This window comes from Electrona antarctica (assembly GCF_951216825.1).
Source record: "Electrona antarctica genome assembly, chromosome: 14".
Taxonomy (NCBI): domain Eukaryota; kingdom Metazoa; phylum Chordata; class Actinopteri; order Myctophiformes; family Myctophidae; genus Electrona; species Electrona antarctica.
The window spans coordinates 9115579-9130819 of NC_136795.1; the positions used below are offsets into that span (position 1 = coordinate 9115579).

Below are 15241 nucleotides of genomic sequence, written 5' to 3' on the forward strand. Positions count from 1 at the left end.
CCACCATTGGTGAAAGTCTTACATAACACATTAGTTCAGTTAGCACCATTGTTCATTTTCCTGTGGTGGAGCAGGGGTCATCGCTGTGCTGGCTAGTGTTAGAATTCCATTTTTGCCCCAGACATACAAAATGAGTGGACAATAAATACACAAAGAGCTAGGCCTCAAATAAAACATTTGAGAACCGCTAGCACTAGTGGACTCCTAATATGCCATAGTGTCATAGTAAATAAAAAACATACATATGCTGAAGAAAACCTGGAGACATTCAGTAATTGGATCTTCATCAAAAAAATATTATAATAGTGTGTAAAAAACTACAATTTGCCACGGACAAGACCAAGTCTTTGCCACGGAACCATTTGTCAATGTATAGACATATTGATATATGGGGTACCATTGTTCCTGTCCCTGAGGTGGTCTGTGTCGCGGACGGTGTTGATGGAGAGGTTGTTAATGACACTGCCAGGGGTCACATAGGGGTCAGTCTCAGGGTCAATGTTGGGATAACCTTTCCAAGGCTCCCCGGGCCGGAACTCTGTAGAACAAACACGCACAGCCAAGTTAGAAATCATCATCAAATTACATACAATCACAACACATTTCTACTGTAGAAAAAGGAAAAGGTCTAGGTGCTTGGAAGTTCAAAAAGTGTAGCGAAGGTGCAGCGCCCTAGCGGTAATGCAGCTGTTGAGGCTGTACTACAGACAGACAGATACACATTCAGACCCTCGGTCACTCATTGGAGCGGTTTGTCACCACTCAAAAAGAAACCAAGGCACTCTTCTGGTGAAAAAAAGTTTAAAAAGCCTTTATTGAAGTGGCTAGTTCATAATAGAAGTAAACAAAATTGAGATAACCCACGCGTAGCAGCCGGCATAACCGTTTTTAACATCTATTATTAATTAGCCACTTCAATAAAGGCGTTTAAACTTTTTTCACCAGCCTTAGTTTCTTCTTCCTTATTTGCAACATTTCTACTTGGCCTGCTACACAGTAAAATACTCATTAATAGACAACATTCAACCACTAGATGTAAACACTTTTACAACACCTCTGTTGCATAAGATTCACTATTTCCCCGTCACGTCCATAACGGCAATCAAGAATACGTTGAAGAGTTGAAGAAAACATGAATTTATGGTTAGGTTAGAGGTTAGAGTTTGAGGTAGGTTGTCGGTCTAATGACAATCGGACCAATAGTATGTCGGAACTAAAGCCTGTACCTAACATTTGTACACAGAGTTAAATTAACGCTTGAGTATTTTACTGTGCATTACAGCTCTGGATAAACCCTCTTATCTTATTCTAGAACAGCAACGTGAGAATAGATGCATGCAGAATGCATGCTCCAATTATGTGTGCCAGCGATACATTTCACACGTGTACTTCTGTGTGTGCGTACAAACCTGGGGGCCAGGCTACGGCGTTTCCAGGGTGAGGGGGGGAGTTGGCACGGGGGGGCCAGCCGTCGCCCACCGAGCCCATTGATTGGCCGGGAGGACTCATGGGGGTGGGGTCAGGGGACAGGAAATTGTAGAGGGAGTCCTCCAGACGCAGCCCAGACGACATAGCACCTGGAGAACACACAGTGGTTAAAGTAGAATATGGGCACCCTGGTGAATCAAGCAGTCAACGGGCACACGCCATTTCGGAAAGAACTTGGGCCCATTCCGTACATCCTTCACAGGCGTTACCGATGATACTAATGAAGGGGCTCTGTTCCATTCTGGTCAAACAAGAGAGTCGGGGTGCTGCTAGTTGCATGTGAGCATGTTGGCTCACTGGAAACACCAATGGGTCTCAAAGTGTCCCCGTACGGGTGTGTAACTCTGTGTGTAAAAGTGGTTACGGGTCCATTTGGAGCCGTAAGGGTCCATTTGGTTCCATTTGTACACTCTCAGAGTCATGTGGGTCCTTGAAATTAGAACATTTGACAACCACTGCACACTAAATGGAACAGAGCCTTAATTAATATAATCGGGTAACACCTGTGAAGGAAGTAGGGAAGCGGCCCGGAAGTAGGAAGAGTTATTCTGTGTGCATAGAGCCCAAGAGGAGAATTAGCAAGAGAGGCCAACTTTGCTTTACTTCCCGTATCTGCGTGAGGTGGGCGGTAACATTATTAGGAGACGGGAAGAATGTTGGAGTCTATTCATTTCCAATGGGAGAATGAACGTGAACACAGCTTCTGAACCATTCCTTAACTCCATGGTCACTGAACTAAATACTGGACCCAATCACCACAAGGCACACAATATTTACAAGATATTCATAGTAAAGTGGCTTCTTTTAGCGAGACAAATCAGGAGAAAATCTACTTTGTTAATGACATTTCTTTATCCCAGCAACAAACTCTCGCGAGATTTGAGATTAGTCCGGAAGCCTCTCTCTGTCCATCTGCAATTTCACAGACAACACATAGGGGGCTCTGACCCCATATTTAAGATGAGAATATGTGTATATTATAACATGAAATGAATGGACATATTTAAAACGATTAGAAACGATCCTTATGTGCCCAAATTAGAGCTGGCATACTTGGTCTGCATATTGAGACAGGCAGATATGTAGGCACGGTTGAGGAGGATAGATTATGTAGTCTGTGTGATCTAAAGGAAATTGAAAATGAAATGCCATTCTACAACTCTATTAGGGAAATTTATATTGTATATAAATACAACATATACATATATATGGTTGGAGGACTTCGAGAAACTGAAAGGCCCATTTCAAAAGTACACCTTTTCATTTGCAAAGAAGCAAACCACGCCTACTATATTTAGGAGACCATTTGTAGGCATTTCGCGTCTAGTGGCTCCAATGAAGTTGGCCCATCTTCATACATAAACCATCTTTGATATAGCCCATTCCTTCCTATTTTGTGAAGCACTTTGTACCAGGTTTGCTGTTCTGCTCCAGAGGATCTGTAGCCCAAAGTTTCTTCAGTCTGGACTGGGGCGGCTCCTTGTAGCTCACAGCTCCACTGCTGTTATTACCAGCAGAACCACCACTCATGTCCATGGATACATTCAGGTTAGAGTTCAAGCCTGCAGGGGAGAGATCAATAAACCATTTCGTTGTTTGCATTAGTCATTCATTTTCATTAATTTGATTTATTAGTCTTAATTTTTACCATTATTATTATTAATTAAAAATATACCTAAAGGAAAGTTGCCGTAGGAGCCAAGGGAAGAGGAGTCCTTCTGCAGCTCAGGGGCATTGTGGGACATGTAGTTGTCCAAGTAGGGTTTGAGAGGTGCCTGTTTCAGCAGGGAGGGGTCTAGGTGACGCGGCGGCTGGATCATCGACGGGGACGAGCCAATAGGACGAGTCTGAGGACAGAGGATGGGCCGTGTTACACGGAACATACAATCACAAGTGTTCCATGTAAAGTATAGTGACAGGCTGGAGAGAGATGCCCGCACATGTGCGTAGAGGTGCACATCTTCATTGGCCTCACGATTCGATTTTACAAATTACATTTTCTCTATTCGATTATGGAGTGTCACTGCATGTGACACTCAATGTCATTGTCATCCGCGTAATCTCAGAATATTTTCCACACCTAACATAATACCAGCCGAAACAGACAGGCATGCCTCTGAGGGGAAGCTCATGGGATATCTCACACACACACACACACACACACACACACACACACACACACACACACACACACACACACACACACACACACACACACACACACACACACACACACACACACACACACACACACACACACACACACACACACACACACACACACACACACACACACACACACACACACACACACACACACACACACACACACACACACACACACACACACACACACACACACACACACACACACACACACACACACACACACACACACACACACACACACACACACACACACACACACACACACACACACACAGCTGTGTACCTGTTCAGTCTGTCGGCCCACAGGCATGGCTCTCTGGCTCTGTTGCTGAGCTTTCTGTTGCTGCAGCTGGAGAAGACGCTAGAGAGAGACAGAAAGAGAGCGCGTTAAGACACAATATAGCACGAGGTTGGAGCTACTGTACTGTGTTTGCATATTACATGAGGGTGCACAAAGCCCAAGTGCATGTATGCGTTATTTATGTCTTCACAAGTGCCTGTAAAGAGATCTCATTTGTTTGTAGGAGAGATATTGTGTGTGTGTGTGTGTGTGTGTGTGTGTGTGTGTGTACCTGTAACTGGTTGATCTGGTTGAGCTGATTGAGCTGGGAGAGCTGGTTGATGACAGCCATCTGCTGGGGGCCGAACAGGGGGTTCAGACCACCATTTCCTCCGGGGTACTTCAGCAGGGATGGAGGGACCTGTGGAAAAAGGGCTGATGTCAACTAAAAGCAGCGGTAAAAACAAACATTTTTCTCCACACCTTCCTTACTGTCATTTAATGTATTATATAGCTTTAAATAGTTTAAAAAGCAGGTGGCTTGCGCAAATCCAGTTATTGGCTGGTGCTGGACAAAGGTAGATACATACAGTGAAGAAGTGGTCCGATCACCTGATGTGATGTTTCACGTTCCGAAACGTTGTGTCCTAATCTTAAAATGGTGTTTTAATACAAATAAACACTGTTGGAGCAAAGCCTGTGTGTGGACCACTTCTTCACCGTTTATATAGCTTTAAAAGCTATAACATTCAGAGCCTCACTATTGATATGAAACACTACCAAAGATACCCATTATTCTATTGCTGTCGGGCAGAAACATTTTATCTCAATATTTCATATTTGTATCCATAAATTAGTAAGTAAGTCAGTAAATAAGTTATACTTAGTCATACGACAGTGTAGTGAAAATAGATCTACAAGCATATTACAGTCACGCACAAGTAGCGGAAATAGATCTACAAGCTCACAATGCATCTCATCCTGATGCATCGATCATCTATTTTAGAACGTATTGAGAAGCACTTGTGCCTAAATAATAACTACTACAGTACATTGCTTGAATGGAACGCAGGTTATTCTCAACAGTAACGATATGAAAGTTCAGCAGCCAATTTGGTTGTACACAAGATATAGATGTGTATACCCGGTGCAATCTATAGTTTCTGGGCATATACCATAATGAGAAGGAATTATTTTGGCCCAAGCATCAAATTCTAGTGGGTAATTTAGGATATTTAGGGGCCCAATGGTGCAGCTTATCACTGGAGTGTGCTGGTACATTACCTGAGAGGGCAGGATGGGTGGAGGCACTTGGTTGCGGAGATTGGGTTGAGGGGGGACTTGGTTCTGGGGGCCTCCTCGGCCCTGTGCTACACTGCTGCCACCCATCATAGGGTTTACATTCTACACACAAACACACACACATACACACACACGTTAATATGATCTTCAATCACCTCAGACACAGAACAAATATGAGGAAATAGATTGCTCCATGAAATGTACATGCATTTCTAGGCTGTAATGGAAAGTTTGTGATCCTTTACATAGCTGGAAACATCACAGTTGGGCTCGTCCGATTTTAATTTATACCACTTGCAGTCTCTTTCACTATCATGGAGGGGCGCCAGAGAGAAGAGTAATCACTACAAATGTGTTTGCTCTGTCACTCCCATCTCTAGAGAAAGAATGGTAAATGGTGCATGGTGCAATGGGGAATGAAATGTTCCTTGTGCAATACGATGGACAAAATATTGAAGTTGTGTGTTGGTAGAGTAGAGACCTCATTTAAAGATGGCTGACAAATGAAGATTGTGTAATTGCACATTGATTAGGGGATATGATTAGGGGAATAAGGGGGGGAATAATTGATGGGGAGAGGGGGAAACAAAACCCTTGTTTGAATGAGATGGAGGGGGGGGGGGATGCTTGTCCTGCCACACTCACCTGCCTAGCTGACCTGGGACTAGAATGGGCAGGAACTTGCCCTGATTCATGACAGGACATAGGCTGAGCAGAGTTGGAAGGGGGATAGCTCATGCTTTGATTGGAGGAGAGCTCCTCGGGGGCGGGGCTATCGTAAGCTGCAGGGCGAACGGACAGCTGCGGCAGCAAAGCCGGGCGACACAGCGGGCAGGCGGGCAGCGAACACAGAGGTACGCGAGGCACAGCAAGCAGTAAAGAGAGGAGGAGGAGGAAGGAGTGGGGAGGGGGCGAAAAGAGAAGGGACAATGGGTGAAGGATAAAGGAAAGAAGAAGAGATTAAAGCACAGGAGAAAGCGGGACAGAAACGGCAAAAGACATGGCAGACAGGTATAAAGAAGAAATGAGGAGGGGAAGAGAGAAGCAGCACTGTTATAAGAAATGCAGTGGAAAGAAGCGGCTCATCAGTCAGCCCGGAGCAAATGTTTTCCTAAGACGACAGATAAGAGTCAAACACCGTGACAGTCATGTCACTGAAAGATACTAGCTTGTGGGGCAATTAACTGTAAAAAAAACAAAAAACAAAAAAAGATCTGTCACTTTCGTTGACCTAGAGAGCCATGAGGATGCTGGTGTGTCAAGCTGCCACAGGGAGGCAGCAGAGAACCGAGACAGCACACAGAGGTTGGAGGCAGCTACTGCACAACATGGCCGCACACTAGTCCTACTTTAGATCTAGCATTTTCTCTACATCGTCTTACTGATCATCAGTGTTAGTGTTTTGCACTGATAATGTCTTGGTCAAGGGACTCAATAGTCTCAAATTTTAGAATTTTTAATGAATTTTAGAATTTTTAATGACAAGTCTTCAAAGCCAAGTCCTGAAGGTCAACTTAACCTGCAAATAACGTATAAAAAAATAACCCCCTTTTAGCATCTTAAGTACTTATAAGTGGCGCGGATTCGCTGAAGCTTCACAAAAGCGGGGGGCCTCTGACCCATTTCTTCCATCACAAGAACCCACACATACACCATTAGGAGAGAAGGCAGTACCTTGTCATAGTAAGAGCTGCGTTCCATGGGGGGGTCTTTGTGGAGCTGGTGCCGAGGCCCAGGGTTCTTCCCCATGCCTCCACCGAAGTCTCCCATGCCACCCCCCACCTCCATGCGCTTGTCCTGCATCATCCCGCCACCGGCCTTCATGGAGTCGTCAGGAGAGTCTCTCTGGAGGGGGCGACGGAAAACACAAGACAGCCGTTTTCACAGTGAACGGGAGATGCATCGCATGCTCAACACTGTAGGACAATGACGGGGGGGGGAAAGGAGAGAAAGATCAAGGGGGAACAAAGGAAAAGAGAGACCCTAAGATGGAACTTACGTAGTTCATGTTGTTGAACTGGTTCATGAAGGGTTTCATCCAGGAGTCTTCCTGCTTGTTCACCGGTTTGTTCATCTAAAACACAACATGACAGACACAGTAAGCCTTTTAAGCTACACGTGCCACCCGCGGAGCTTGGGCTAGACTTTCTCTTGTGTTTTCCCTTAAAGATTTGCAGTGGCATTTCTCAGAAAAAGAAAAATAACTTCAAAGCTCAGATCCTGTGCCATGTGCATTATGAACATCAATGGCAGTCGTGACAGTAAATATCAGCCACCTATAGATCAGGTATGTTGTGCAGATAATTAACACGAGGCCTGCCGGGAACATAGGAATTTTAAAACGTAGAATCTTGTGGCCTGCCACAAACGGAAAAGCCGTTTTAACTGCGATGTATTCATTAATGCATGTTTTAATACGATCGTATCGAAATCTACCGTCCGTTAGCTTTGTTATGCTTCTGACACAATGGGCGCGGCCATTTTGAAAATGCGCGCGCATCCACTTGCATTGCCGGCTCTGTTTTCAGACGGCTTTATCTCACAGAAGCGACATTGCAGAGGACGCTTTGTCCCAGACAAGCGTTTTCAACGGCCTGTAGCAGGCGCTGTGATACTCGCGGTCCACTTTTTCCACCACCGACCGAGAGAACGAGCACCAGCTTCGTCAACACACACGGAATGGTTTCATAGTAAAATGCGATACGGATATTTGGCTCTTCAAAGTAAGTGTCACGCGTGATTAAACCATGGCAATACGCAATCGAGGGATTAATTAATGGCGGCAGGAATTGTGTTAAGGGCTATTACTGTACCTATGTAGCATAACATCATAACCAATTTATACATTGTCTTGTCACACAGTGTCATAAAAAACAAACGTGTGACTAAGCATTAATTCAATCAAGCCAACAGATTGTTTTTCAAGTATATCTAGTGGGGACATTGCCTATATATTGGCAAGAATAGGGATACTGCGTATCTGTGCATTCAAATATGAGAACCAATCAAAATATACTCAAATATATACGCGAATATTGAGCAGCATCAGATGACTGACCACCAGCCTGACCTGACAATCCCTGTGGATGCCCCTGGCTGTGCTGTGGGAAAAATACTACATTCTGTGGAATGCCTCTTCTCCTAAAACATTTTTTAACGACCCAAGTCTGTTATTTCAGGCCAGGGCCGAGACCAGCCGTGTGGTACCTTGTTGGGGCCTTTGTGTTTGTAGTTCCAGGTGTTGGGGTCGTTGCTCCGGTTGTCCTGTTGGCTGGGCGTGTTGCTCCACATGCCGATCTCCACCTCCTCCTCCTGGTCCCAGCTGCTGGACCCGTCCTCGCCACCGCACCACGTCTCCATGGGCTTGGAGCCCGGGTTCATGCCGCCCGGGTTCATGCCTCCCGGGTTCATGCCTCCCGGGTTCATGCCTCCCGGGTTCATGCCACCCGGGTTCATGCCACCCGGGTTCATGCCACCCGGGTTCATGCCACCCGGGTTCATGCCACCCGGATTCATACCGCCCGGGTTCATGCCACTCGGGTTCATGCCACCCGGGTTCATGCCGCGTGGGTTCATGCGCGTAGGGGCCTTGTGCTGGCCGCCCCATCCGCCGGACTCCCGGCTTTCCCTGTCGGGGTCTTGCCAGGTGGAGCTGCTGTGGGTGGAGCTGCTGTGGGTGGAGCTGCTGTCCACGGGCTTTCCCCAGGCTGATGTTCCGTTGTCCACAGACACCGGAGGAGGACCCGGGGTAGGCTGAGGCTCCCGGCTCCAGGAGGACGAGTCCTTCTGCTGGGGGTAAAGATCACCCCAACCTGGAGAGACGACAAGGAGGAGAAACGAGAGATGAAGGAAGGGGAGAGAGGAGAGGACAAATTACAAGACAAAACGGGAAAGGATGAGGAATAGTAGACAGCATGCAGAACAATGTGTTACTATGCACCATGAACGTGTCAGTTTATGAAAACAAGACAAGCCATACTGTAAAATCTCAATGGCCAAACAACCGTTGTTACCGCTTTTACATATTTGTATTAATCTCATCTGCAATCATCTCCAATCTCATCCCCATCTGTCTTATTGTCTATTCATAGCTTGGGACAACATGAGACTTTCTGAATTTCTTTGTTTTCAAACTTAAGCGAGGGTTTGCCTTTAATGTTATTGTGGACCTCATACACACACACATATATATACATATATATATATATATATATATAGGAGACTTTAATTTCCACAGCAAGTACAACTTGAAAGGGTTCACACTAGGACGATATAAGAGGTTATAATGCATCCAGAATCGCCAGAAATATATTGAATGATTCTTGGTGTTTCCGTCACCTGGCAACGCTTTGCTTCCGTGTTGTGACGTCATTGAATATTTTTGCTCCGACCAATATCTTAAAAGTAAGACCTCGCAGCCGAAAAGCGTGCCGTGACAGATATAACCTTGATCCTTAACCTTGGCGAGGAAAGAGTTCAAATGTATTCTGGCGAGGAAGCAAAAAAAACCTACTTTGAAATATTGTTGTAGTTATGAATGTATTGATAATCTGTATTGTTGTAGTTATGAATTTGATAATCTTGACTGCTTCAGTTACAAAAATACAAATTGCTGTTATCACCTCCTACCCACACAGCTCCACCACTAGTAAGTACAAAATGCTCAGTCTGAAAGGAATCTCAATTTCTATTTCTTCCATCCACCACTGCTTATAACAACAAGGAGAACACGTTTTAGAATATATATCGACTAGATTTATATTGCAGCCATTACTGCTGCTATTTTGTGAATATGGTTACTTGGATAAAAAGGTCTAAAAATCAATACTTGATCTTCCAGACGGAGACGCAATATGCTGGTAAATTGTGAGCTGCAATCTGACTTCAGGCCACGGAAATCCAAACTCGAGTGCAGAGCTGCCAAGAGTGACCCCTGATCACATCCCTGGGGAACCCTACAGGTCAGGAGCAACTGTGTGTATGTGGCTTCAGGTGTTTATGTGCCTACCAGTCTGCCCCTCTAAACATTTCTTCCCTGCCTTAAGCACCTCCCCCCTCCATGGAGGCAGTGGGAGCATGCCAGGGATGCCTCTCAGTATAAATAGGATCCATCATGGGGCCTCCCAAAGGCTCCAGTGTCTCTCGCAGGCACACAAAAAATACATAAACTTTTGCGTTTTGAGACATGCACGCGGTATAGTAGTCTGTAACAGTAGACTGGAGAGCATGCGTCTTCTTCCCCTCAGCAACAACTAAACAAATCTTGACAGTGACACAATATAAGACTATGGTTAGTTAATATTGAAACGATTCAATAACAAAAACAAGGCAGGATCTAATAACAGCGAGGCTTTCCCTGCGTAATCTGTACAAATATACATAACACGATGTGTGTAGTGACAGACCCGTCAGTTCTTTGGTTATGGGCCGTTGAATAAAGCTTATTTTAACCAGGGGCGCAATCTAGGAAAGGAATCCGAGATAAAAGGCACTTGAAAAGATGTTTACAACAACGAGTGGATGCACACTGCCATCTTGCCTACTGTACATTTTCTGTTTACTTCCGCTATCTATCATAAACCTATATAAAAGACCACTTTGACGTAGATCCAAGTCATCTGCGCTTAAGTGCTCTGATCTGGTCAACAGTGGTGAAGGTGTTAAGATACTAAGGATGCGTCGGTGACGTCACTGTCATACGATAATTACAACATTTCGACATTACATTGCAATGTTTCAAAGACCGTCAGTGCACACTGCTTTGGTTGTGTATTGTTATGTTAATATTATAACACAAGACGTCAGGAAAACACTCAAACTTTTATTATTGACTCTAAACTGTGACTCCTCTTCCATCAACCGACATGCTCTATCTCTCAAAGCCCCATAGCCCACAACGCCCCTCCGAGGCACATATGTACCATTACAGTTGAATGATGCGTACTCGTGTACGGAAAAATCATGGCCAATGTGAATGCTGGCCAGCGGGGAATCGTACTCGGGAACAGTTGGAACCAATGAGACCCAGCCTGAAAGCACCCGCGGCGCAGACAGAAGAGTTCAGTAGCACAAATTTACCAAAGAAACGTTTCCAGAAAAAAAAAATCCCTTTTTTTAATTAAGGCAGTAATTGCAACACATATATGCCTCTCTTACGATATAGGTCTTTGCTGTTTCCCTTCACAATAATGGCTTGTTCTTACTCTTAGCCATTTCCCTTCCATACTAGTTAGCTCATTTACCTTACTGCTACGGCTTGCTAGCTACCAGCCAGTCACCTTGAATAACCCTACTCCTCCCTCCCGCTCTGATTTTGGCTGTGGAACACTTGCTCGTCTATACAGCTCCCCCCCAACCCAACCCAACCCCCGTACCCCTGCCCCCCCTAGAACAGTTTCTCTTGCTGACAAAGATACCAATACTCATGTCGCTCCCCCCTCCCTGTGTTGCTTTCAGTCCCGCATTCTCTCTTTAGCTATGTCTGTCTGTCTGTCTGTCTCTCCCCTCACTCTCTCTCTCTCTGGAACCCTCTGCTTTTCAGGCCAAACAAAGGCTTGTGTTTCTGCCGTTCACAGCGAAGCAGACAAGGAGAGTAAAATAGAGCGAAAAGTAAATGAGAGAAAACCAATGCTCTTAGCATTCCAGAGGGATGACTCAACCTACATTACAAAAAACTGTAGCTGGCCGTGTTTGTGTGCATACCCGTCTGTGACACTTTGTGTATCCCTGTGAGTATTTTTGTAGGGCTGCCGGGCAATCATTTTTGTTTTCACTGTCAGTAAATCAGAAATGATGAGGACTTTTCACTGCAGCACCAAAATCTTCACTACATTTATTTGAGAACAAAATGCGAATGATCTTTTCAAATATTTTTGCTTGCTAGCCTCTCCTGTTCTCTCGTTCATTTGAAGTAACCATTTGCCAGTAACTGCTAACTATATTTCAAACAAGAATTTGATCCACAGAACGCAATTACATGTTGAAAACTAAGTTAACATTATTGCAAGATCACTTGCAGAAGATCAGTATCTCATGCCAAGGGAGAAATATTATTATTTTGTTTAAACCAAGTTAACACCTTGGTTGGACTTTGTGCCAGAAGAAAGCATGTCACATCAACTCACACCCACATGTTCCTGCACATGAGCCAGTTCACAACCCCAACCACACCACAGTTAACCCAACAAGCTTCCTTCACGAATGCATAACCAAGAGAAAATGACTACAGCAGTTATGTTTGCATCCATTTACCAATACCAAGAATGCTCTTCATTTTGCTTTTAAATTGCCATCAAAATGTGTGAACACTCACACTTTCTAGCCAATATGCTTAAGGAGCATCCTAGCCATTACAAGGAAATCATTTGTCCTCCACGCTCATATTTAAAAATAGATGCAATGCACTACACAGAAACACAGAGATCCAGTCGTTTCATGGCAACACAATCCACTAATGGTGCTTATGATTCAAATCAACAAACGTGTTGGAGGTGCCTACAGGCTAAAAACACAAGACGCCCACAGAGATAATGATGCCAACCGCGTCTGACCTGTGTGGGGGCTTGGAGTGCAAGGTCACACAAAACCAATTGTGAGTCAGCCTTCATTGTACTATTAGCAGCAGTGTGCATGATATGTGTGCACGTGTCCCTGCCACGTGTACATGTGCACTTGCTTTCATACTAGCTTGTTTCTATGCGTTATGTTATAAATAGTGAAAATGTGTGCATATGTATACTGTACATGTTTGCATTTCTTTTACATGGAGATCAACATCCAGTATCCATGGATTAAAGCTAAATAAAGTCTCAAGACTGATATTCTTTGTATGACCAACAAGTCCCAATATGTGATTTGTGAAACACTGTGAATGGAACTAGCGCTGATTCCTAAACAATGAACACTTGATGAACTCGATGTTTTAGAAATATTCTCCCTGCTGTTCCTACATACTGGCAAGTTGGCAACCAGTATCCAACACCATTAGGGAAGATACTTATGAACATAATTTGCTAGTTTGACCACTTCAAATGCTCTAATGTCAAAATAATGACGCATTGAGAGCTTGCCGATAGGCTATTTTCAGTGTGCAACATGCTTCCATAGAAGACATTCTATGGAATCCGTTTAATCCACGAGTATTCCATAAGTCTCACAACAGCATGCCATTTATGTTGTGTGTGTGTGTGTGTGTGTGTGTGTGTGTGTGTGTCAACTCACCAGGGTTACAGCTCTTGTCTTGAGGCGGAGGCTGCATGGCCTGAGGAGCATGCATGGAGCCCTGTGATTGGTGCGACTGGTGTGGATGTGGGAGGGACTGCTGGGAGGGTGGGCACACGACCATGGGCTCCTGTTCCGATTGGCCAGTCTTGTTCCACATGTTGCCAGAGCTGCCACTGAATTTACCTGCGTAGAGAATTGCAAACGGTCAAGTTAGGCTTCGTGCAATGAACACAATTGTTTGTATTTCCCATTTAACCGATTAAATTAAATTTACGTTTTCCAGGATCACCCCACGCTGCCGTCCCATCATCGATCTCCATCCTGCGTCGGATGGACTCAGGAGAGGGCTCCTCCCAGCCATTCTGCTCCTCCTCCTTCTCCTTCTCCTTTTCCTTCTGACCCCCTGCAGGGACGGGACCTCCTGTCCAGCCTGCAGATGAGAGGAGAATAAAGGGAGAGGACAGAGTGGGGATCAAGGGGAGAAATGAACAGAAATAAAACAATGGGTTACTAACCTTACATAAAGTAAAAATGTGTACAGTGAGCTAATGGTTCCATTTTTCAAGCACTTCTTCTCGACTCATTACTGGCTTCTTTAAGTGATAGCTCCTTGAACACACTAGGACTAGGTCATACCAATTCCAGGGAGAAACTCACCTGAGGGCTTGCTGGGGCCTTGGCCTTGGCCTTGGTTGCCTCTTGACATGTTGGCTTCAGGTCCTTTCCCCCACTCAGAGGGGTTACAAGGCTTGGGACTCTGCTCACCCCAGTTCTGGGAACTGTGGCTGGGCTTCATCTGCTGTGGCTCCCCCCAGCCCTGGGTGCTGTTCTGGGGGTTGGGTTTGTGAACGTTGTCGCCCCAGTTGGAGCCAGGGTTCGAGGGGTTGTGGTCGGTGGTGTTGGACCCGCCACTCCCAGACCAGGTGTTACCGCTGCTGGTGGCGTTGGCGTTGGTTCGGCTAGGATCGCTCCAACATCCAGAACTGGACCGGTCACCGTCGTTGTCCCAAGTCCCGGAGCCCGCAGCTTTCTGGGGTTCTCCCCAGTGGTTGCTGGACCCTCCTCTGGAGGGATCCCCACTCTTACCCCAGCCGTCAGACCCACCTCCATTGCCACCACCCCAGCCCTGCTGGTGCTGTTTGGGCTGCTGCTGTTTAGGAACATTGGTCCAGGTGTTGGACCTAAACAGAAAGAATTATGAGGTTTAAGTACAATGGTGTGAAACAGTGAATATGCTCTTGAAATCTAATGAATTGAAGATTTAGCACAGAAATACCTTGGGTGTAGTATTGCTAGCACCAGTAACAGGGAATCGACCAGTACCTGTCATCCTTGTTGGTGTTGTTATGCCAGGTGTTATTAGCACTGCTTCCCTTGTAGCTGGAGCCATCGTCCCAGCCTCCTTGTGGCCCTGGACCCCCTCCTTGTGGCCCTGGACCTCCTCCCTGTGGCCCTGGACCTCCTCCCTGTGGCCCTGGACCTCCTCCCTGTGGCCCTGGACCTCCTCCCTGTGGCCCTGGACCTCCTCCCTGTGCCCCTGGACCTCCTCCTGGACCTTTATTGTCCCCCCAGCCAGAGTTTGATCTCTGATCTCCCCAGCCAGAGTTTCCAGCGTCTGGGCCTGAGCTTCCCGGCCCGTCGCCCCAACCTGGAAGCCAATAAGATGGTGATTTTTAATATTACCGTCTTTGATACAATGATGTATATTATTTTACCTTGATACAATGATGGATATTATTTTACATGGAACAAAAAACTCAAGAGAAAATCCTTAAAACA

The 15241-nt window shown here is 45.5% G+C and overlaps 1 protein-coding gene across 1 annotated transcript in view; it reads right to left on the reverse strand.

Annotated features, from left to right (window-relative positions):
- LOC306936982 (trinucleotide repeat-containing gene 6A protein-like) overlaps positions 1-15241 on the reverse strand; it is a 51775-nt gene that overhangs the window by 6514 nt on the left and 30020 nt on the right. Inside the window, exons 7-20 of the mRNA XM_079520649.1 lie at positions 14786-15110; positions 14120-14643; positions 13737-13892; positions 13460-13645; positions 8447-9051; positions 7239-7313; positions 6914-7084; positions 5222-5341; positions 4230-4358; positions 3941-4018; positions 3164-3335; positions 2901-3050; positions 1410-1577; positions 398-538 (exon numbers count right to left, since the gene is read on the reverse strand). Coding sequence (XP_079376775.1) covers positions 398-538; positions 1410-1577; positions 2901-3050; positions 3164-3335; positions 3941-4018; positions 4230-4358; positions 5222-5341; positions 6914-7084; positions 7239-7313; positions 8447-9051; positions 13460-13645; positions 13737-13892; positions 14120-14643; positions 14786-15110 — 3000 coding nt within the window. The remainder of the gene's footprint in view (positions 1-397; positions 539-1409; positions 1578-2900; positions 3051-3163; positions 3336-3940; positions 4019-4229; positions 4359-5221; positions 5342-6913; positions 7085-7238; positions 7314-8446; positions 9052-13459; positions 13646-13736; positions 13893-14119; positions 14644-14785; positions 15111-15241) is intronic.